Source organism: Calonectris borealis, chromosome 1, assembly GCF_964195595.1.
Source record: "Calonectris borealis chromosome 1, bCalBor7.hap1.2, whole genome shotgun sequence".
Taxonomy (NCBI): Eukaryota; Metazoa; Chordata; class Aves; order Procellariiformes; family Procellariidae; genus Calonectris; species Calonectris borealis.
In genome coordinates, this window is record NC_134312.1 from 14032464 (window position 1) to 14055978 (window position 23515).

Genomic DNA, 23515 nt, shown 5'->3' on the forward strand with positions numbered 1-23515 from the left:
TAATTTTATTTTCGTTCCTTTTTAGGCAAGACTGTATTTTAGTCTGATGCAAATTTAAAATGCAAAGTCAAAGAGGTAACAAGCTGCATGGTAGTTTATTATTTGCTTTTCTGTGCATCAGAAAAACCCTGCTACCTTGAGAGCCTTCAAAACAAATAATACAATGTAAAATGATGCCTTTATTTATATCCCAAAAGCCATCTTTTGCCCCTGGTCCTACACTGATCCTGACTTGGAATACTGTAGCTTGGAGTTTTATAGTGTTTATGGAGAAGCAAAGCTTGTATGTGATAGAAAAGATAACTATTTCTTCAGAAGCAATTAAAAAAGAGAAACACTAAGCCACTGTCATCAATATTCTGTTAAAACTATTGTATTTTGGACTTTATCGTATTGCACTACAATGCTGAAGTCAGTTGGATGTAATAATCAAAACTAGTAATTACCTCTAGTCAGGTCTTTCTTTCTTTGCCCTTGACCAAAAAATACTTGGCTAGCTTAAAAATTATAAGTTAACCATTGGCCTTCATGGAACAATTACATGACCAAAAGTACACTTCTGTGCACTGTCTGTAGACAGTGCAGGTCACAACACAATAGGACATTCCTATCTGCTTTAAAAGCAACTTTTGTTCTAGCTAAATGTTTGAAGTAAGCCTATCACACTAATATGTTTACATTATGCGACATTAGTCTTATCCGCCATATAAGTTTGTGGTTAATAGGAGTTTGATTTCTACATGTTTAGTATTTTTCAAGAACCTGCTTATCAAAATAGAAAACAAAAAAAAAAAACCAGAAAGACAAAGAATAGACCAGCAAATCTGCAAGTCCCAAGGGCTGTATTCAGGCAGAGTATAATCTAGCTTCAGCTCCATGGGAGTTGCTAGCTGACAAAGCCCTAAGTTTTTTTGTAGGTTGTACAAAAATAAGTAGTCATGATAAAATGGGGAAAAGGGTGGGATGATTATAGTGTGCCTTTTAAAACCAGCAAGCAGTAAAGCCAAGTGTCTTTCAAGTTCATTGAAATTCAGTTTTGTTTCAACTCTGATTTTCAGAACCCCTAAGTATTTTGTAGAGTATGTGCTTGAAATGATGAATTTAAGACTCTTGATGATAGGCTGCTTTTCTAGCTTTCAGCCCACGGACCACTAAGAAAAACACTACAGGTCATATACAGTGGAATGCATTCTACCCTAATGGTTGTTTACTACTGTGTAATTACAGAAGATAAGAGCAGAGCTTGATCCAATTGCAATTTTTAAAGGCCTCTTCCGAAAGATCTAAAAATTGTTGTGAATACTGTGTATTACTAAATTGGACTCAATTACTGTGATCAACCTTATTTTTCAATGTTATCCTCCTGGGAGGATGAGAGTGTGGCAAATTACATGTTGTGGTTTAGTTTTTTAATTTAAAGTATTTTGTGTGAGGCAATTATACATGTGTAACATATGTGGAACTATGGAAGCTTCTACCATATTAGACTGTTGGTAATATAGATGGCTTTTCTCTTATGAGGTACGTCTGTCCTTCTTCCAGATTCTCTTGATGCCATAGGTAAAGAGGAAGAGTATGTATTTTGAGATTTTAAGGCTAAAACACCAGTGCCTTTTAAAGTAATGCAAGTTCAGTAGGAGACCATTCTATATTTTATGCCTTACACAGTCTTTTGTTTGATGTTCTCCAGTTTGTCCAATGCGCTCAAATCTTACTGAAGTCAATGAAAAGCATTAACAAGGGGTCGTCATGCACATAAGAATAAGTTTGGAGGGAGTAGGTAATGTTCAGTGAGTCCAGGAAGTAGCCTTTGAGGATAAAGCAAAAAAATGTATATAAAAGAGGGAAATAGAAACTGTTTCTGTTAGTCATCCTATTAAACTACTTAAGTCATCCATAGTGCTGTTGCAGGCATCAGAGCAATTAAAAAAAAAAAATTGGCCCAAAATAAAGTAAGAAAATATTGTGCTTTAGTCTCGCAATGCCTCTCTGCTTTTCTCTCCCTCACATACAGTCTGTGTCTTTAAGCTTTACTCAGCGTTTTTCTTACCTGGAATCACTTCATTGTTACCCACATGTGTTGAGATTTTTGGTTTGTAAAGCAATAATATTCAAGCAATATAACTGGTTTATGCTATTTTGCTTTTATATGCAAATCAGATAGACTACTACAACTATAATGCCCTTGTGTTGGATACATTACTTCTAACATTTTTTTCCCCTTTTCTTTTCTTAATAGGTAACACCAGCCTTCAGACCAAAACAGGGAGTATCACAGTAGGTAGGTTCTACCTTCTCTCTGAGATATCTCTCTTCTCACTCTTGCCTTCTCCTTTCTAAAAGCTAGATATTCACAGGGAAAGTAAAAAGGAGGTGATTCCTCACAGATGTTTCTGCCCTCTTTTCTTTTCAGGAGTAGCACTGATAGCTACTGAAGGACATCCTTTCCAAACTTGACTGCCAGCCTTCTGCAGTTGGGCAAGGCACACTGTCAGGCTTTTGATACCACAATACTCGCTGGGCTTTGCACAAGTTAGACTGAGTCTAGGTGTCGTCTTTTAGATTAAGATGGGATAAAAGGACAAGAGAAAACACTAAGCGTACATCAAATGCAATCATTTTTCCTTTAACCTAGGTCTCTATCTTACATTTGTTGATATCAATGATTAGCTATGTTTAGCTTTTATATCACAAAGCATTAATCATTGATGTATTACGTATTTGGGGGGGGTGAAGGCTTGTGATAATTTAAACAATGTTTCCAAACTGTTATGCTAATCATTGTTTTCCATTCAGAAATAAAGATGGCTCATACATTTTCTTTCACGAACTTGAACTTTTATACAACAGGATAACTCGGGGTTATCAATTAAGATATACATTGTATCAGTTGCATTTTATAGTACATCAACACAAAAGTGAGAAACTCAAATTCTGGTTATTTCTATGGCAGAAAATTGAAGTAACAGAATCATAAACAAGGCTCAGTGTCTCTTGAATGTACGTAGAAGGATTTCCCCTTCTGTAAATAAATTTGGTTACAGGCCCAAATCTCGAAGACTTCTGCTAATGGTAGTAAGCATAGTCACTCATTAAGCATTGTCCAGGGACGATCTGTACTGTTACAACTCTTCCTATGTTTCTAAGCGATCTATATTAACATTCCTGGAAAATGAGTGCAATACACATTCTTATGAGTTAGTCATTAAACCACAGAATTAAATTAAGCTTGCTAGTCTGTTTTTCCTTCTGTTAAATAAACTCAGAGTATGAAGAGTGTTTAAATAAAGGTTTCTTAACACAGGAGGTAGCTTTTTCCATCAACAGATGATGATTATTTTCCTTAATTAACCAGGTTCAGCTTAAACATTAAGACACATCTTACAGTTGAATAAACTTTATTTTTCAGATTTCAGTTCTGAAAGCACTAGTTAAACTTAATCTTTTCCTAAAGAGCATTAAACATCCTTTAGATTTTTATGGATTTTTCCAAAGGCAGAAGACTTTTAAGATCCAGTGGTTCAACTCTAAAAACTTGAGAAAGAAAGTGTGAAAGGTTTTTGTGTATGAGAAATTTACACCACAAGATAGCTTGTTGGATTGCCAGAGGCTTGACAGGGATTTGCTGATAGAAATAGGAAGAAAAACTCAGATCTTCCAACTTCCTTGGCTGGGTTTTCATAGGGATGTAGTTTTTTTTTTCACTGGTGGCAGAATTTTATCAGTTAACTGAAAAAATGCACTCCTTTCTAGATTTTGGGGATGTATCCTTTGCTTTTGAGAGATTTCTTTACAAGTCAAACTTGAGTTGAGACTGCTGGATTTTTTCAAAATATTTTGGAGAAAATACAAGTGACTGTATTCAGTTTCTTATTCTTGTATAATTCTGCATTAAAACAGGAAACCAATGCTGTTGTCTCTCCCTTTAATTTTCTACTTTTTTATTATTTATAGAATAGTTTTATTTTATTTGTTTTTTTCTTTATTTTGGTATTACTTGTCTGTGTAAATCTATTTTTATTTTTTGAAGACTCTACCCATAATTCAGTCAGATTTTATGCATCTGGCATGTGGCAGCGTTTCACACTGACATTGTTAAAATACGAATGTAGGGGTTATTCTTTTTTTTTCTATACTGTGAGCTTTGTTAGTCACTGACAAATTGTTTTCCAACCTTATACTAGAAGCTTCCTACTTCTAACAAATGTTCTATGGGTTTTGAATGACTTCTTAATTTAAAACAACCAGACCTATTTTTACTTCTAGTTTAAGTTACTACGTAAAATAGTCATTAGAAATCTGAATTATCTTACAAAAAGTAATGGAGTATTTTGTTTTTAGAACTAGCTTAATCTTTTAAACTTTTATTTGGTAAATTCATAGGAAAACTCAGGTTGGAAGAGACCTCGGGAAGTTGCAGAATCATAGAATGGTTGAGGTTGGAAGGGACTTCTGGAGGTCATCTTATCCAGCCCCTCCTGCTCAAGCAGTCTCTGGTCTCCAACCTCCTGCTCAAAGCCATGCCAGCTGTGAGGTTGCTCAGGGTTTTATCCTGTGATTTTTGAAAACCTCCAAGGATGCAGGCTGTACAGCCTCTCTGGGCAAACTGTTCCATTGCTTGACTGTCCTCAGGGTGAAAAAGATTTTCCTTCTATCCAGACTGAAACTCTTTTTTCAACTTATGTCTGTTATCTGTCGTGCTCTCATCATGCACCACTCTGAGGAGACTGGCTTTGTCGTCTTGATCACCTCCTCACAGATACTAGGGGGCTGCTGTCAGGTCCTGAAGCAGTCTGTTCTCCAGGCTAAGCAAGCCCTCATCCCTCAGCCTCTCCTGATGAGGAAGGTGTTCCATGCCCTCACTATTTTGGTGCTTCTCCGCTGAATTCACTCCAGTTTATTCATGTCTCCTTTCTCTTGGGAGCCCCAACACTGGATGCAGTATTCCAGGTGTGGTCTAATAAGTGCTGAGTAGAGGGGAATAATCCCTTCCCTTGATACACTGGCCATGCTCCAGTTAATACTGCCAAGGATACTGCTGGACTTCCTTTCTGCCAGGGCACATTGCTGGCTCATGTTCAGTCCTGCTAAAATTTGCTTATTTCTCAATGTTATTGGTATGGTCTGATTATGTATTCTCTACTCTGCTGCCAAGCCAAATTTTCCCCTACCAGCTCCAAAAGATACTGTTTTTCCTTATGGATTACTTATGTTTAACTCAATTATGCATTGAAGAAATGAATCTTCTGTGTTTGGTATAGTCAGAAACGATAAAGCTTATGGTTGTTTCATTTCAGAGGGGAGGAAACAACCTTAACCAGCTTATGGGCACCAGGGACTTATTCTGTCAAGGAAAACTTATATTAAGATCCAAGAAACTCTAATTACTTTTTTTAAAATATATCAGTGTCAGTTTGCCTTATTCTGCTAATTTCGTTCTTCGGTAACCCACACTAGATGACCTGAAGGCTTCAGTGACTTGCTGTGATGCTCACTGTCTTAAATCAACTGAAACCTAACAATTAAGAATATTTCAACTTTCTCAAAAACATAAATTTCAGTATAGTCCTGACATGAAGTGAACTGAGGTGTCTGAGATCATCCATTGTGATGAGCGTCATCATAAGGCAATTCCCTAGTACTGAGACAAAACACCAAAGTATTATTTTTAAGAAGAGAATCAATTATGGAAAACAAAAAAAAAAAAACAGTTTTGGATAACTGAAAAAAAGAACAATAAACAACTTAGAGTATTTAGAAGTAATGCTGCATCTGTCAGTTTTGTCTTGAGGATTCAGTTTTTAATATGTGATCTAGGGAATTTTAAAATTAAAAATCTTATTTCTGAATTTCATTAAAGGCATTTACTGTACTTCACAAAGTACAGCTCTTAAGTACTTGAAAAAAATCCATGCACATACTTGTCTCTTAATAGCAATTAGTTTTATTGATCTGGTCTTTGCTATCTTCTTGATGTATGTTAATGTTCTGGCTCTCATTTTAAGTGTCCTTCATCTTCCAACCTTGTATCTCAGAACTTGACCTTCTATGTTCTGCTGATGACAGACCTGTAACTTTTTTCCCATTGTTCCCATGCTTTCTTCCACACCATCCTATACTAAGGGTTTTGCTCTCCAGGTAGGTTGGAATCAGCTGCTTTTTCTTATCCCTCAGGTGTCAGGTTATGAAAAATGGAAGTTTATATAGCATTCTGGACAGAGCTTATGTCCTGTAGAAACTACTTCCACAAATTGGAGCATACAGAAAAAGTAGCTGCTGCCTGAGAACAATAGTGTTTTCCTTGAAGCTTGAAAGAATAAACTTTTTTATTTCTGTATGTGTTCCATTAGCAATAAACAATTTTTGGTGATGTTACATCATGTATGTTTTACAGCATCTAATATCATGGTGCTGAAGATTCTGGATGTTGTTACATTAGTACTAAAGTTTATATTGTATTTGGAGCAATTTTTTTTTTTTGACTCTTAGAATAGAGTATTTCAGTTGGAAGGGACCTACAACGATCATCTACTCCAACTGCCTGACCACTTTCAGGGCTGACCAAAAGTTAAAGCGTATTATTAAGGGCATTGTCCAAGTGCCTCTTAGACAGTGACAGACATGGGACATCAACCACCTCTTTAGGAAGCCTGTTCCAGTGTTTGACCACCCTCTCAGTAAAGAAATGTTTCCTAATGTCCAGTCTAAACCTCCCCTGGCGCAGCTTGAACCATTCCCATGCGTCCTATCACTACATTCCAGGGAGAAGAGCTCAGTCCCTCCCTCTCCACTTCCCCTCCTCAGGAAGCTGTAGAGAGCAATGAGGTTGCCCCTCAGCCTCCTTCTCTCCAAACTAGACAAGCCCAAAGTCCTTAGCTGATCCTCGTAGGACATGCCTTCCAGCCCTTTCACCAGCTTTGTTGCCCTCTGGATGCATTCAAGGACATCTTCCTTAAATTGTGGGGCCCATGGGGTTCCTGCCAGCCCATTTCTCCAGCCTGTCCTGTTCCCTCTGGATGGCAGCATCACCTTTTGGCATATCAGCCACTCTTCCCAGTTTGGTGTCATCAGAAAATTGCTGAGGGTACACTCATTAATGAAGACGTTAAACAGGCCTGAACCCAGTGTTGATCCTGGAGTTCACTGCCAGTTACTGGTCTCCAACTCAAGGCTCACAGATGAGCAGTTTTACATAATTTATTGAAACTTCCACAGGAGGTTTTGTGGGGTTTTCATATTATTGACAGTCATGTTCCTGACTAGATGCACCTACCTTTTCAGAAGTTGCTTCCACCCTAGTAGTGTCTTAAATGTTTAAAATAGTAGAGACCTATAGCTAATTGGTTTGCAGAGATGATTAACACAGAGTATGATAGTCTGTGGGAGAAGATGCATAGATGTAGATAGATATTCAAAGGGGAAGATCCCATTTGATGTACAGTAGGTCAGAGGCTTCTCAGGGTGAAGTTGTACTTGGCACATTGTATTATGGTGCAGGACTGAGGCATGTAATGATATTTTTTTTTTTGGAACAGAATAAGTTATCCAAAAGAGACTATGACCTTTAAAACCAATGGATATAACTTTAAAATCGAGGTAGAAAATAGATCATTTAGAGGTAGAAGGATAATCTGGACAATTGTTTTCATGAGAGATTTCTTTGCTTTCTGTGTTACATCATTTGTTTTGCCAGGTCTGGATGGTGAGTATGGTAAGGACTGCTGATGATTTCTTTAGTAGTATGTGCAATTGGTCTATTTAATGTATGCATTTCAGTTTCTCATAATATTTTTATGTGACAGTTTTAGAACAATGAACTAAAACAAGAAAATCGACCAGTCTTTATCAACAAACAATATGGCCAGTTAAGTAGGAATTAAATCTTCCTCACACTTCAGATATGTTGGAATCTTATACTTTGTCCTATCTTTAACCAAATCATAATAACTATTTTGTATTTTCCTATTGAAATCAGTTTTGTCACTGATTTTAACATGAGCAAGGTCGGTCATTATGTGCCATTAGGAAAAATGGATATGTTTTTGCTTAGATTAAAGGAAAGATCACTTGTGTTTAATCCTTTCTTCAGTACTTGTCTGTATAAAATGGAGGAAGAAGAGATACTAAATGTTGCGAATGATGTTTCAGTTTTGTCACCTTGGCCCTTTCAGTGGTCATCAATTGTATAGTCTTTCTCAAGTTATGTGACTTAGGTCTTATTCTTCAAGCTGTACTTATTTTTCATAAAGCTTTGTCAAGGACATCTTGCTTCACTGTTCCCACCACAACCCCCCCCCTTTTGTTTTCCTGTACCAGTAACTTCTGAAATAGCTGAAGTTGCTCAAAAGTGACCATCTGTTCTGTTTCCAGTAGAACAATTCATCCGTGTATTTCCCTTTGAGTTGTCAGTCCTTAGCAAACTCTGAATTCAAACTATGCACTTTTTTCTTGTTTTTACCTTCAGTTATTCACATTGCTCTCAGCTAACACTGGGTGTATATTTAAAAATAAATTACTTTAGTTTTGTTCTGTCATAACTGTAAAATATGTATTGTCTCCATTATTATTTGAGTTATGTATTTTGTCCTACCAGATTGTGTTGCTTAATATAGGGTAATTTTTCTTGTTGAAATATTTATTTATTTAGTTAAATTTGGTCTTTTTTATTATATAACCTCATCTTTGCTGTTTTAATCCATTTTCCATTTTTTCCCCTTCTAATTTGTTTAGAGTTATAGATATACAAAACTTAAACAGCATCTTTAATAGACTTTGCAGAAGTGATGAACAACTTTAAGTCTCTTGGCGTTCTTATTTGTATCTAAGCATTTGTATTTAATATCATATCCATAAAATTCTTTCCATAAATCATATTCAGTTTTTTCCATAAAATATGTTTCATGTTACTTCCATAGATCAAAGCTAAACAGGTATTGTAATGTCAGCTTTAGTATTTGGTTAATGCTACTGAGGTTCTCAGTGTTTTTGAAACTTTACTGTATTTTCTTCTTTATATATAAGAAGTGGTGTACTCTGGGAGCCAAAATCAGGGAAGTCATACTCCCAAAACAGTGTTCCGCTTTCCCTCAAGTTGTTTTTTGGTTTGTGGTTTTTTTTTTGGTTTTTTACTTTCAAGGTAAATCTGTACCTTGGTGAACCTATGCCTACTGCCCTCTTCCTGCATCCTTTATTCTGTTTATGCCTTCTGCGAACAGAATCCAGTCTCTCTCACGAAATTAGAGTTCTTTTTTCATGTATGTAAATATATATGTATAAAATTGAAAATCTGGAAAGGAACTCTGTTCAGTCTTGAAGTAGGGCTAATAGATTTGCAAAAGGCATCTTTCCACTGTGAAGAATCTCACAAGAGCTGCTTTTGTGTTTGAAGAATGGGAAGAGGAAGGATTCACTGAATAAACATTGGTCCCTGTAAAGTACCATCAGCTGGTGGTATTGCACTGACTGTTAGCAGTTGTTCTCCCTGGAGAGGGTTGCTGTCCTATCACAGGAGACTCTTCTTTCTTCATAGTGCAGGTAAAGGAACTAATTGCATGTTTTGTTCAAAGCAGAAGAGTCAGAGGCTGGGTATTTCCTGTATCTGTTGCCAACAAAATCTCTGTCAAGGTTACGTGGAGTCTCAGTGATTGGCTGTTACTAGATTTGATTTCAGTCTACTGAGATGGGAAAAACATTCCCATCCAATTCTAGTCGTTATTGTTTTCTTGTTAGTCAAAGACAGTCTCAGTTTCTCAGCTGACTAAATAAGGATTGGCTACTTTTTTTTTAAATTCCTTTCCCCTCCAAAGAAATCAGTTTTAGCTGTGGGATAATAATCCCTTTCTATGTTTTTACTTTTGTATGTAATGCACTGATCTTCCACATCTGTGCTTGAGATCTGGCATCAGAAAAGCTCCAGATGAATGTGTTTAGAGCTAAAACTCTATGGCAAGCTTAAGGCATTAATGCTAGACATCCTTGTTATGATTAATCAACTTCATTCTCTCATTAATGTTTTTACTTTTTAAAATGGGAAGTTTCATTCAGGTTTGATTTTGTTATTTTACCTAGTTGTGAACGTTTGACTGTGTTTCTTTTCCTATGCACATCCAGAAACTAAAAAAAAAACCAGTCTCTATTAGTATTTCAAGATTTCTTGCCAATACTTTCATTTCTAGCAGTGTATCTAAAAAGATATTTCACTGACTGCCTTTTGCTCACGTACATACGTAATTTTTTTATGCTTCTCTAGAGTTGCTTCATAATTTCTTTGCAATTTTTATCAGCTATAGGTCTGTTCAGTAGTTCAAAAGTTAACTCTTTAGGACTTCACTGTAATATTGTGGAAATCTGTGTATTTAAAACTGGAATATATTGCAAGTAATTAAAGACTACTTCTCAAGTATACAGTTAAGGCTTCTTAAAGGCTTTCTATTTGTAAAAAGATTTCTTCAGAAGGTTTTGTTATCATAAATTTCAGCTAGTAAGGTATAGAAGAAAATGTAGGTGTCTATTCCAGGACAAAGAACGGATGTTGTTTTCCTATGTATATTAAAGTGCAATAGTTATTTCAAATACTTGTTTAAAATTCCGATGTAGTGAATCAGACTTTACAAAACCTTGTAAAACAGTTGTTCTGTGTAACAACATGTTACAACGCACAACTGCTTGTTGTTTGCATGGGGTAGCTTTCCTGGGTAAAGTTCTTCCTGTGCAGTGTTTGAGCAAATGTACTCTTTTGGAAACTAAAATAGATCTTAGTTTTCAAACTTTGTGTTTGATCTTCGCATAAAGATGAATTCTTCCTTGTAGAAAAAGGGGAGTGCTGTTGAGGCCTTGTAGATGCTACAAGTCCTGCAACACCTGCAGGGCTATGGCCTTGGGACCGGTGTATGCTGCAATTCTGGACTGGGGAGATAAGCTTTTTCAGAAACCTATTTTTCTAAGAGAAGTCTGATGTTCAGTAAGTGAATATAAGATACTTCTCAAACACAGAATAATTGACAAAATCCATTTCAAAGTATAAAGAAAGATTCTAGCAAGTTTTTATTTTAAAAGAGTGAATGATACACAAGTTCTTTTATTTCCTTTTTCTTTTTTATTTTAGATTCTTCAGATGGAAGTCTAAAAGCTTCTACACATCATGGGGCAATAGATGTTTATGTCAGTCAATTAAGAAAAGTGGATCTGCAATCCCAGAAAGGTTAGTAAACTAAAATAAATATTTTTTGTGGCAACTTATGATGTAAAAGGAAAGGGGGTAAGGGGCTTTTTTGTTTATCTGTCTGGAAAAAATGAGTTTGTGATTGTTGGTTGTCTACATTCCTTTTTATCTCATTATAAGAAAATGAGTATAAATACTTATAATACCGTAAACTCTGTAAGGGGCAATGATTACAGAATGGATTCCAGAATTTTTTTATTTTTCAATACTTTCTTTTTGTCTTGGCAATCTGCCCAGCAGAATTCTGCAGAATTGACTTGGATTACAATCTTCCTTTGCCTTGAGCACAGTTTACTCCATGGTGCTGATAATGTATGTGCGGAGTGACAACCATCACATGTTTACATTTCTTTTTCCTGCCTTTTCCTGGTGAAATGTCCCATTATTGAAATTGGAAGTCAGAAAAACAAAGATAAGAGGGCTTCACCCTACCATTCGTTCTTTTTTTAGTCCTGTTACTCACTAGAATTTCACTTCTTAATTAAAAGCTCACTCCTAAAGTTGGATTCATTGTTTTACAATATCGTATGTTCTGAATGGCAAATAGCAAAGCCCTGAATACATCTTGTTAATCCTAGTTTTGCAAAAAAAACCCACTACAGTATTTCTATAGTTGACTTTAACATCATGTCAGACACTTCAGGTGGTTTAAATGAACGTGGTATTCGGTACTCTTCTCTTGTTGTCTGTGAGACAATGCCTGTTAAAGGGCCTGACAAGGCCCTATTAAAACCTAGCAGTTACTCAGAAGGGGAATAATGAAGGGAATGCATTGAAATCACTTGTGTGCCATTCTTCTGTACAAGCTATACTGGTTCCGTTGGTGCAAAGAAATTTATTTTTATATTATTTCCTAGTTACCTTTTGAATTGCTTAATACTAAGTTATGTCTCTTTGAATTAGCAGCAAAGAGGAATGTATTTCATAAAATTAATGTTATTTTCAAAACATTGCCTGACATCTCTTCTGGCAGCACAGTTTAGTAAAGGCAAAGTTGATGAAGTTCTGTTTTCTTTTACCCCGTAAATTCAGAGTAACTGCTGACAGCTGCAGCGTAGAAAATGTCCCATTCGTGATAAATTAGCTGCATGTGTGTTGGACTTTATGAGTCACATCACTGAGCAACTCTCCAAGGAGGACCCAAAGATGAAGACCTTTTCCCTTTCTTATTCTAAGGCTTTTGTGTATCCAGCAAAATTTAGGCCTAAATTGTACTGACAGTTACTTGTTCATCAGGACTGTCACAAGCAAGTGATTCTGCTGAATTTAAATTGCATAGCTAGGGTTGCTTTCTGACTGCTACTTAGCAGTTATAACATCAGTTTTCTTATGTTCTGCTTCAGCTTTTGGGGTGTATTTAAAGAAACTTTCTTATGTTTTTCTGAATGTTGGAAATGGGCAAAAACTAAGGAGCACATATACAGAAAGTGTATTCTGAATTTTGGTAGGTTTTTGTTTTCATGTATAGGGCGCAGCTTCCAAACATTGTGACGGAGTAATTCCAAATATGACTAACGTAGGGGCCCAGCGTCTGCCTTCAGTCTCATGCATAGAAGCACATAGGTAGGAGAAGCAGAAATCAGAATTTCTGTTTTTAATTTCAAGGGTAGAATTATTCGGGCCACCAAAGCTGCAATTTTGCTAGTAGTTTACATTTTAGTGATACATCGTCTAAACTGGTTAGTCACTTTTGAGACTGCATCTGTTCAAGGATGTGAACAGCTGGCCCTGTGCAGTAAAGCAAAGACAATTGCTAGCGTTAACAGTACATAAGCGGCATCTCCTGTTCCAGAGGAGCAGTTCTTTCATAATGTGCCATGCAGTGGCTGGATTAATCATCAAATCCCATCTCCTGTCCTTGCTTAGGAGTGTAAATATGCAACTAGAAGATGAAATTAAAGTCATAATACTTGTGAGATCGATTAGATTTGCTTCCCTTGATCATTCCTGTAATAAGATCCTCTACCAAGAGCTGTTGCTAGCAGTATATGTTAATGTTAATTTTCATGTTTGCCCAGGAAATACTGTGACACCATTTTCTACATATGACATACAGTATTCTGGTTATGATAAATGAAGATGTCTTCATTTATCCTTTCAGAGACAAAAAAAAAGAGGTTATTGTGTCTGAAGGCTCTTAACAAGAAAAAAACAACACAAAACCAACAAAACCCCCAAAAAACACCACAACCCAAACGAACAAAAACCCACAAACAAATGATGATTTGATTCATGTTAGCTAAATAATTGCCTGTTTCATGCTTTGATCTCAATGTTAAACTAACTAGCTTTCATTTAAATTTATACCAGGTTCTATTACAGTCAAGGTACCTGCATCTCTCAAAGCCTTTTTACAGTTGTCTGGAAGAAAAGTGGATGTGAGCTCAGAGATCCAATTAAAAGAAACACAGAGTGCCTCCAAAGATGATCACGTAACTATAAGTGGTAAGGCTTACTAATCTTGGCTTCCAATAAATGTCTGTCTGGCCTTAGTCAAAGGCATCCACATTTCCTTATGAGTTTATTGCTCTTGGCTTCTTCTTGTTTCATCTGTTTCGGGTTCAAATGTTTGCTTGTGCCATTGTACTCCCCGTGTTACTAGATGACTTTTTCATTTTGTTTGGTCAATGACTTGTGAATGCAAATAACCGCTTCTCTAACAAAAGTCTTAGAGCCAAATTCATCCTCAGCATTATTCCAGTGAATTTGTGGGAGGTAATCCAGGGCTGAATTTGACCTATTGCTTTGTTGGCTTAGACAGTCACATATAATAAATTGCCAAGGAATGTCTTTTAAAAATATAATGAAAAGTTTTCTCTGTGTTTTCTCCCCACTCTGTTGGGTGGGAGAGGGAAGTAAAAGGGGTATATGGCATATTTATAAATGTATAGTATAAATGTTAAACAGTGCAAGATAGGCTGAGAAATGATGGGTGGGAGATAGCTAGGAGAAGAGCAGAAGAAGCTGGAGCATGGAGGAATAGAGAGTACATGGAAGGATGCCTGCGATTACTGGAAACATTTTTCTAATGCATTTAAAATTGAACTCGGGAATCCCAAGTCTTGCTGTTTCCTGCTTTTGAAAACAGTTGTATTAATTCATCGTCAGGGTGTGTATTTCTCTCCTCCTCTCCAGACGTGTCTATCTAGAAGTTAAGGCTGTTGCTGTTACCAATTACTCAGTTTGCTCAAGAGGAAACATTAACGTAATGTGTTTGAAGGCTCCAGCTTTGTTTTTGAACATGTTATGTCAGTGTGACCTGCTATGATAGCAGATTGGGTGAGGCTTTGAGTTTGTCTTTGGTTTTAAACCTAAGAAAATATGCACAAAACTTCTTTTCCTCCCACATGTAAGATGATAATCTCAAAGTCAGGAAATGTTAGAAGTGTACGCACATAATTTTAGTATGTAGTCTGCTTACATAAAATAGCAGTCTTGAAATGTATAGGTGTATCTTCTCCTGTCTTGAACAGCAACTAGCATTTAAATTTACTAGTCGTTATTAAATATAAGTTTTTTAAAAACCATGGTTAGAAGTTCTCAGGCTAGAAACCCGTGGAAGGACCCCAGGTTCCAGCAAGGCTCTATGGAATGAATTGCCTTACATCTCCCAGTGAAGGAGGACCACTGGCCAGTCAATCATCTTGTTATTCTGGCAGCATTAAAGATAAGAGTGGTGTTTGAAATATACACAGCTGAATGGCTTCTCTAATTTCACGACCCAGTCAGTGTTTATGTAGGACAGTCATCGCTGAAGTGGATGCAATTTTTCAACCCACCATTCTGGATGGAAATGATCTTGGCAGTTGAGGCCAAAAGCGGCTCTAATTAGTTAACCCTCAAATATACATACCCCAAAGGCATGGAAATCAGCAAGAATTATGTAGAGGCAACAGCATTAGGCCACTGATTATCAGTTGTTTAAAGAGGTTACAGCATTGAACAAAACATTAAACATCGATCATAATACAGGTGAATGAAAAATATATCCTGGAATCGATTTTCTGCAGGATACGTTCAGGCCAGCACTAGTTTAGCTGAATTGTATCTTCATCTGTCTTACACCTGGCATTTAGCTTTGCTAAGTGTTTTCTCACATAACGTAACCAACAATTTGTAGCAGCTCTCTCCTCCCTTTTCTTCACTGGTCAGTAAGAAGCAACACACCTGAAGGGAGATGAAGTAGTTGGTTTCAACCTGTGCTTTGCTCCTTTTCTTACCCTTTTGAAAACCTTTTTGAAAAAAACCTTTCTTTGCCAAGTCAGTAACATTCCTTTGGCATGGCAAGGGAGATGCTTCCTGCTTCTCCTTCTCTTTACCTTATCCCATGGGGACAGTGTATTCTTTCTGCAGGCCAAGCACTTGTCCCCTCATTCTCAACAATCTCTTCTTCTTGAAGTTGATATTTGAGAATTTTCTTGTACAAGTAGATTCTGAAGTAATTGAAAATCATTTAATACTGTTTCTATATCATGGAAACATTATCCACTGTTGAAGTTTTAGGTACAGAGTCTATAGCTGTCCTGCTGCTGCAACTAAAGAAATATAAAATGGAGACAAAGGGAGGGGGTTTGCCAAGTGGAAAAAAAATCTGTGTCACAAGAGCATGGCAGTTTAGATTTTTATGCTTCTGAGCTCAAAGGTTAGTTTAAAAATAGATATTTTTCAGAATCTGGCCAGTTCTCATGTGGATAACACAGGAACCAGCCGCTTTCAGGAAGCTTTACTTGTCTCTGGGAATATTGTGAGAGATGTTAGAGAAGAGACTTTCCAGTGGGAAGTCATGGTAGAGTCCTGTCACTTGGGTAAACATGCAGCTAGTCTATCACCCGCTCTAGGAAGGCCTTCCCTGCTGCTGTTACAGCGGCTATGATGTACGTATCACCTTGCTTCATGGCTCCCATCTCCACGCTGAGTGGGGAAGTCAGTACACTGCAATCCCACAAGCAGTCAACCTCCAGGGTTTTGCAAGATAGCCAAGGAATAGAGCGGAATTTAGTCAAAGCAAGAAGATGAAAGCCTGGAGTGAGTGCTCTAGATGCTCTCTAGATGAGAGAGTAAACTCCCTGGCACTGCTCTTTTAGAAAAGGAAGGGACTTTCCTGCAAAATTGGGATGCTTACTGAGAAAGGGAAGGAACTAGAGAGCAGTGCCAGGGAGTTTACTCTTCAGAATAATTTGCAAGGATGAGGCATCTTTTTCCATTGACATCAGTAGGCACTCTTGAAAGTAGTATGTATGGTATAATGACATCTGTCATAAAATCAGATTTTTCATGCTAAGCACTAGTCCAGCTTCCATCTGTGAAAGCCTTTATTCGGCTGTCTAGTTTGAGAGTGCCTGAGTAACTCCAGTAATTTCTGATGGCGATCATTCTTTTCCTTCTTTCCACAACAACCCCAGGCAACGCTACAGGCTTGGGGAAGAGTGGCTGGAAAGCTGCCCAGAGGAAAAGGACCTGGGGGTACTGGTTGACAGCCGGCTGAACATGAGCCGGCAGTGTGCTCAGGTGGCCAAGAAGGCCAACGGCATCCTGGCCTGTATCAGAAATAGTGTGGCCAGCAGGAATAGGGAGGTGATCGTGCCCCTGTACTCGGCACTGGTGAGGCCGCACCTCGAATACTGTGTTCAGTTTTGGGCCCCTCACTACAAGAAGGACATGGAGGTGCTGGAGCGCGTCCAGAGGAGGGCAACGAAGCTGGTGAAGGGCCTGGAGCACAAGTCTGATGAGGAGCGGCTGAGGGAACTGGGGTTGTTTAGCCTGGAGAAGAGGAGGCTGAGGGGAGACCTCATCGCGCTCTACAACTACCTGAAAGGAGGTTGTAGCGAGGTGGGTGTTGGTCTCTTCTCCCAAGTAACTAGCGATAGGACAAGAGGAAATGGCCTCAAGTTGTGCCAAGGGAGGTTTAGATTGAACATTAGGAAAAATTTCTTTACTGAAAGAGTGGTCAGGCCTTGGAACAGGCTGCCCAGGGAAGTGGTGGAGTCACCATCCCTGGAGGTATTTAAAAGACGTGTAGATGAGGCCCTTAGGGACATGGTGTAGTGGGCATGGTGGTGTTGGGTTGACGGTTGGACACGATGATCTTAGAGGTCTTTTCCAACCTGTATGATTCTATGATTCTATGATTCTTTCCCTGGCAAAGAGGGTAGGAAGAGAGGATTCTCCTTAGCCCTTGCCGCTCGATGTCTGTGCCTTCCCTGTGTCTCCAGGTCTGCCTGTATTCTTAAATCAGCTGATTTAAGAAGCGTGTAGAGATCACTAACTATATCTGGAACTATATAAGGTAAGAGGAAGGGTAGCAGGCTAAAAAGCGTTAATATTCAAGCAGAAAAGGAGCTTAGGAGACTGTCATGCCAAAGGGGTTACGAACATGTTGAAGGGCAGGGTCAAAATTCAAATAATCTTGATTTATATGCTTTTTAGGCCATTTTTCTAAGAAGTCCTTTTAAGGAATAATTACCTGTGTGGTCCCAAGAGGAGGAGTATTTCAATAAAAACATCAGTAAACAGAAAACAATATTACACAGTTGCAAAAAATAAACAGTGTTTTAACATGACTGTTCTATAAAACTCAAAATAATCCCTTGGCTTTACTTGGCATTAGTAATACTTTGCTGGAAGGTGTCCAATTTTGAGTACTGTACTTCAAAAAGGATGTGGACAACTGTAGAGAGTCCAAAGGAGAACACATGATCAGAGGCCTAAAAAAATGATTTATGAGGGAAGACTGAAGAAAAGTGTTGGTTTTGTCTAAAGAAGAGAAGACTGAGAGACGATAAGATGCACTTTTCCAGTATGTAAGAAATTGCTGCAGAGAATAAAGAAATAAATTGTTCTCTGTCCACTGGTGATAGGACTAGAAATTATGATTTGACCTTATGGTAAAGAAAACTTAGCTAAATATTAAGATAAATTTTCTGGTAGTAAGCACCTGTCTGGTGAGGCCATAGGACTGTCAGTACTGCAGATTGTGAAGAACAGGCTAGGCAAGCATGTCAGGTTAAATACAGTGCATCTTCAGGAGGTTGCTTTCAGCCCTGTTTTCTCTTGTCCTAAGTTCGTGTGACCATCTGCCCCACACTCCAAAGGAAGGTTATGAGGCATATGGATGGATAAATTTGGGGACTAAATGAATGCAGCCAGTGGGCATGCTTCCGCCCACTTCCATCGCCAACTAGTGTGTTGGCAACTGTAGGCTTGCTGGAAAGTCTTGCAATCATTCAGAGACTTTCTTTGTATCCTTGTAGCTGATGGTGTCAATTTCCAAATCTAATTGTCTGGAATATAACACATCCCCCTCCCTTTTTTTTTTTTTCCCTTTTCTTAAAAACCATGTAAATCTTCCATCTCTGAGTGGTGCCAGGGACTGATCTGATTCCAGATCTTTCTCCATCCCTGGCCCCAGTTCTAGTGCCAAGTTCATATCCAGCAGCAACCTTTGACCTGATGCCATCTATCTGCTTGGTGCTGAGTGAGCTTTTAAGTTTGGCAGTCACTTACTCCATCTGGTTTTCAGCACTTGCGTGAGTTTCCTTGGTAAAAGTCCCACAGTGTCACCGGTGCTTCTCAGAGGCCATGGATGTAGGTTATTGTGTCTCCCTATTCTTACTTTCTCAAGCTGGCAAACCAACCTCTTTGTATTTTCCATCCTCTTACAAAGAACACACTCTTTGGGAATGATTGTCTCCTCCCAGGTCGAGACGTTCTTGCTGCCTGTTTCATCCAGCATGACAACAGCTGCAGCAGTTAACAGGATTTTTAGCCTTTGATACTAATCCCACCCCATCTACAGCACTGGAGCTTTGCTGAGCCAGTGTTCCTGAACACTGTTCCTCTCAGAGCCATGTCTTCTGGTGATCATGTACACAGGTAATAGGGCGCTGTCTTTCATGTTAACTTATACCTTCCTTCAGATGTCTGTCCTGGGGATGGAGAGGAACCTCCTGTTGTCTTCTCTAACTCCCTTTTTCCTGTGAAAGTTTCCAGATAGATGTTGTCTCTATCTTTTGGGTTGATCCAGCATCCAATTATTCTTTTGATCACTAGAAACTCCTGAGATGGCCTTCTGGAGAGAGTCAGCCTGTCTAATTACCAGATTCTCTTGAAAAGATGGGCATTGATACCACTGTCCTATCTCTGGGTTTCTCTTAATAACTTCAAGTCTTTTCACTGTTTGGTTCTCCAAGTAGATTGTGGTGAGAAGCACCTTTCTCCTTAAAACGATCATTTGCTCAGGCGTACCCTGAAATAGTAAGACCTGCGTGAGGTTAGATCTGGATTCCCCTCTGGAACATAGGGGATTTAGACAGATGTTTCCTTGTTGTCCTTCAGGAATAACTTACTTCTCGCTGCTCACAGAATGGCTCCTCATCCACTAGTGCTGGGAGAGCAGCCTATGAGGTGCTGCAGACTTGGCCTGTAGGATTGCTTCAAAGCCAGCATGAGAGGGAGCTGACTGCCCGAGTCTCGTACGCTGTGTACAAGGCTTTGCGGATGTGTTTAACTACTTTTGTTATCAGAAATTCTATATTGTTTACTTTAAGGTAATTTCTGTGGTTTTAGCTGCATGGAGTTCCAGGGTTAAATACAAACACAGCTGAGGGGGCAGTGAATAATGTGAGGCAAGCAACTTGCCTTTAAAAGGGAAATAACTGAAAGAGCTTGTGTTACGGCAGTCTGCTGAAACTTAAGTTTCTCCTGAAACTTAACAGCTGTCCGAGCGTAGCACTCCTTCTCCCACTGTGCAGCTGACTTGGATCTCTTGCATTCAGAGTTATGGTTCTGATCCCAGGAGTAACACTATCTGCTGTTGTGTCCATCCCTGCTTTCTTTGTTCTCAAGGCACTTCTTCAAAACTTTCCTTCCTTCCTAGAAGCAATTTTTATTGACTCTTTGCCACTAGAATTAAGTGGGAAGAGCTTTGTTTTACAGTGTCCCTCTAAACACTGTGCCTCTGTGAAGCCTTGATCCTTAAGCAGTATCTTAAAAAAAACAAACAAAGACCCAGGTTGTATCTGGAAAAGATTACATTCCTTCAAGTCAAATAGAAAGTTCATCCAACATTTATAAAACACATTGGACGAGATGCTATCCTACAGATTTTTATTGGTTTCAGCTTGCGTTTAACTCAAGCTGTTCACAGCCTTTTTGAGATGTACCACAGTCATAACAGCACCAGAGAAAAACATGTAAAATATGCTCATCTTCATGTGTTTTATGATAGAATAGAGCTCTCTATTTACTTGCCTTCCTGGAGGCTGGAGAAGTCAGTATTTCACTGCATAGCGTTCTGCAAAGGTTCTTCCGCCTTTAGACACACATGGGAAAAAAAACTTCTTCCTGGACATTAAATTAAAAAAGTGGCCACGCAGCATATTGGTGCATCTGTCTTCTCCTGAGCTCACGTGGTTGTCTTGACTGGTGGGTTTTGAAATGAAAATGAATTTTTTTTTTTCCTCCCTTCCTTCTTCTCAATCCAGCAGGCTATTGGCTTTCGTGATTTAATCACACTAGCAAAGTCATCCTCAAAATCCACTTATGTTCCCACAGTATTCAGAGTACAGTTAAGACCAAACTGTCATCAAAAGGTCTCCAACTAAACCTTGTTGCTTGATTAGCGCCTCATACACAAAGCTGTTTAAATATCTTAAGCTTGATTTGAACCTGCTACTGGCGACAAGCTTAATAACATTGAAATAGTTTGAAGATCTTCATCCCTAGGGAGTGGAACTTGACACTCACTTTCCTGCAGGCAGTTTGATACTTTCTGCATTCCCTTCACAGGCAAATCTCCAAAAGAAGCATGAGGAACAAAACATTTTTCTAAGTTCACATAGCAAATGCAAAACGAGAAACAGAGCTCAAACAACTGAGCTTTAAAACAGCTCTCGTTTATTTGTGTCTGTATTTCTTCAAAACTCTTCTTTAACTTTTTAGCAGAAGTGTAGCAGGGTGTAAGCAGTGCATTAAATTGTTCATTTACAGGGCTGATTCTGTGCTTCAGTGTTTGTTCCTTGTACGGACGTACAAGCCATAGTGACAAAAACATGAGAGAGAGGAACTGGGACTAAGCACTCCAATATGCACTTTCTAGAAATGTATCTCTGTCCTACATTTATTGTGTCCTCTCTCCTTAGGAAAAAAAAGCTGTATTTTCAGTGCTCTACAACTCTGTTAAGGGATCAACTGAAATTTTCCTTTACAGTTCTTTGTTGGTTCTTTTTTTTTTTTTGACACCTGGAGGCTGTTTCCTGCTTAAAATTCAGACTGATCTAATGTTTTAAGGGTTACCTCTACTTAAAAGATAGATTTTGTTTTCATTTCTGTTCTGTATTCTCTGATACAATACTATTGCAAATAGATGATTCAGGAAAGCTGTCTGAGGAACTGAAGTTTCAGATTTTAACAGATTTCACGTACAACACATTTCTCCAACTTCATGACGATCGTCATAGATTTAAGTCCATACTTAGAAGAGGAGCAGAACTGTGGATTCTGCCTTACAGTAGGAATGATATTGAGACTGAGTGTGATTGAGACTGCTGCTGCCTGGAGCAATCAGGAGTGCAGAAATTGTACTAGGACATCCAGATAGAGATCCTTGAAGCCATGTTGTAGTCTGGTAACAAAGGACACTGAAATACCTCTTCGTCCAGTGGGAGAGCTCTGTCAGCGTTGGACTCCTCTGAAAATCCCGTACTTCTAAACAGTACCTCAGCCTGCTAGTGAATTGATGTGGGTTTGGCCCATAACCTTAAATTAATCCCACTTGGAAGTACCAAAGCGCTGAAACGCTATTGAGAAGTTCTGGCACATAGGCTTGAGTTGTGGAAACCGATGCAGTGATGTCAGTTGGAGTTTCGCCACTGTTTTTGACGTGGCCAAAATTTAACTTCAGCTGTGTTACAGGTCAGAGCAGAGCAAGTTTGCAAAGTTGCTTCAGCATCTGCTTCCCTGCCATCCCTCATGCTATTCCAGGCTCAAATTAGTTCTAAACTTAGAATTCACTCAGTCACACGAATGCTGAAGTAATAATAAAAGATATTTTGTAAAGATAAACCAAAGTAAAGCTTGATCTTGTGATAAAGGCACTGATTTGGGACTTAAAAGATCCCAGTTCTAATTCCCAATTTGGTCATAAATCTTCTGTATAAATTTGGAAGACCACTTGGCCTCAGTTTCTTAATTGTAAAATGAGGGTAAGTTGAACTTTCTCCTTTGTCTGTTACACAGTGAGCTTTTCAGAGCATGACCAGCATGACCATGCATAGTAAGTTTATCTGAAACATGTAAGACGACAGACATCTCGGGGTGGGTTTTTTTTTTAATCCATTATCATAAGAAAGCAGTAATAATAGCAACATGTCTGGTCATCTGGAAAATCAGATCTTACCCATGTCTCTGTTCCATAAAGATGAAAACTTTTCAAATTACTTAGCCAGATTAATGGCTAATGTAGATGAATTTCCTAGCCCATAATAAAAACTACGGTACTATATAATAAAAACCACAACTTTATTGTAATAACATATTATGGGAAATGAGATTAATGCAAAAAACTCTATCAAGAATGAAATGTCAGAAGCCCCTGTTAAAAATATATAAATTCTACCAAATAAAAGTCTTATAAGTATTTCCAGGGAGCTTGGAAAAAAAGGCAATGTGAAGATTATATGTTTACTGTGTGTGAAATTAAACTAAACAGAACTTTCTTTTCTAGGTCACATGAATCAAAGAAATGAAACAGACAAATGGATTAAGGCTGACACACAAAATGGCAAAGTGTGTCTTAAAAGCCAAAGCTGGATCCAGTCTGTCAAGCTGAAGAGTTCTTAAAGGTGAAATAGGCTGAAGAGATTAAATCAAGAAATTGTAAAGGAACATTTTTGTAAAATTATGAAACTTTGTTCATGTATATTCTTAATGTAAGAGAGTAACAATATTAAAAATGAGGGCATTTTAACGCAAGATTTGCCCATGACAGTGGCTGGTGCTTAACAGGTCTGGTTTACTTTTAGTGCCTTTTAGGAACGACAAGATCTTGCATATTCAGAATTTGTATAACCTAACCCACTTACCATGTCAGTTTAAAAGCTGGTAACTTTCAAATAAAAGTTTGGAGTCGTCATTTAAAAATAAAAAGCATTTTCCACATCTGGTATTTGAAAATATGAAAATTGACTTCCAAGATGACATGCTCTGCAAGCTATTTTATATTTTTAAATTAAATGCCTCAGTACTGTGGGAATTCTGGTTTATGCAAAATGTAGAGAATTTTCTTCAACCAAATTA

General features: G+C 38.2%; 1 protein-coding gene across 2 annotated transcripts in view; it reads left to right on the forward strand.

The window, feature by feature from the left end:
- Positions 1 to 23209, forward strand: part of FAM185A (family with sequence similarity 185 member A) — a 46988-nt gene extending 23779 nt beyond the window's left edge. Inside the window, exons 5-8 of one of the 2 annotated variants that reach the window (XM_075144696.1) lie at positions 2240 to 2281; positions 11105 to 11200; positions 13532 to 13666; positions 22944 to 23209. In XM_075144696.1, coding sequence (XP_075000797.1) covers positions 2240 to 2281; positions 11105 to 11200; positions 13532 to 13666; positions 22944 to 23059 — 389 coding nt within the window. In that variant the 3' untranslated portion in view covers positions 23060 to 23209. Of the gene's footprint in view, positions 1 to 2239; positions 2282 to 11104; positions 11201 to 13531; positions 13667 to 17366; positions 17514 to 22943 lie in introns of those variants that run through there. The other variant, XM_075144687.1, reaches the window with a different exon arrangement.
- Positions 23210 to 23515: the final 306 nt, after the last annotated feature.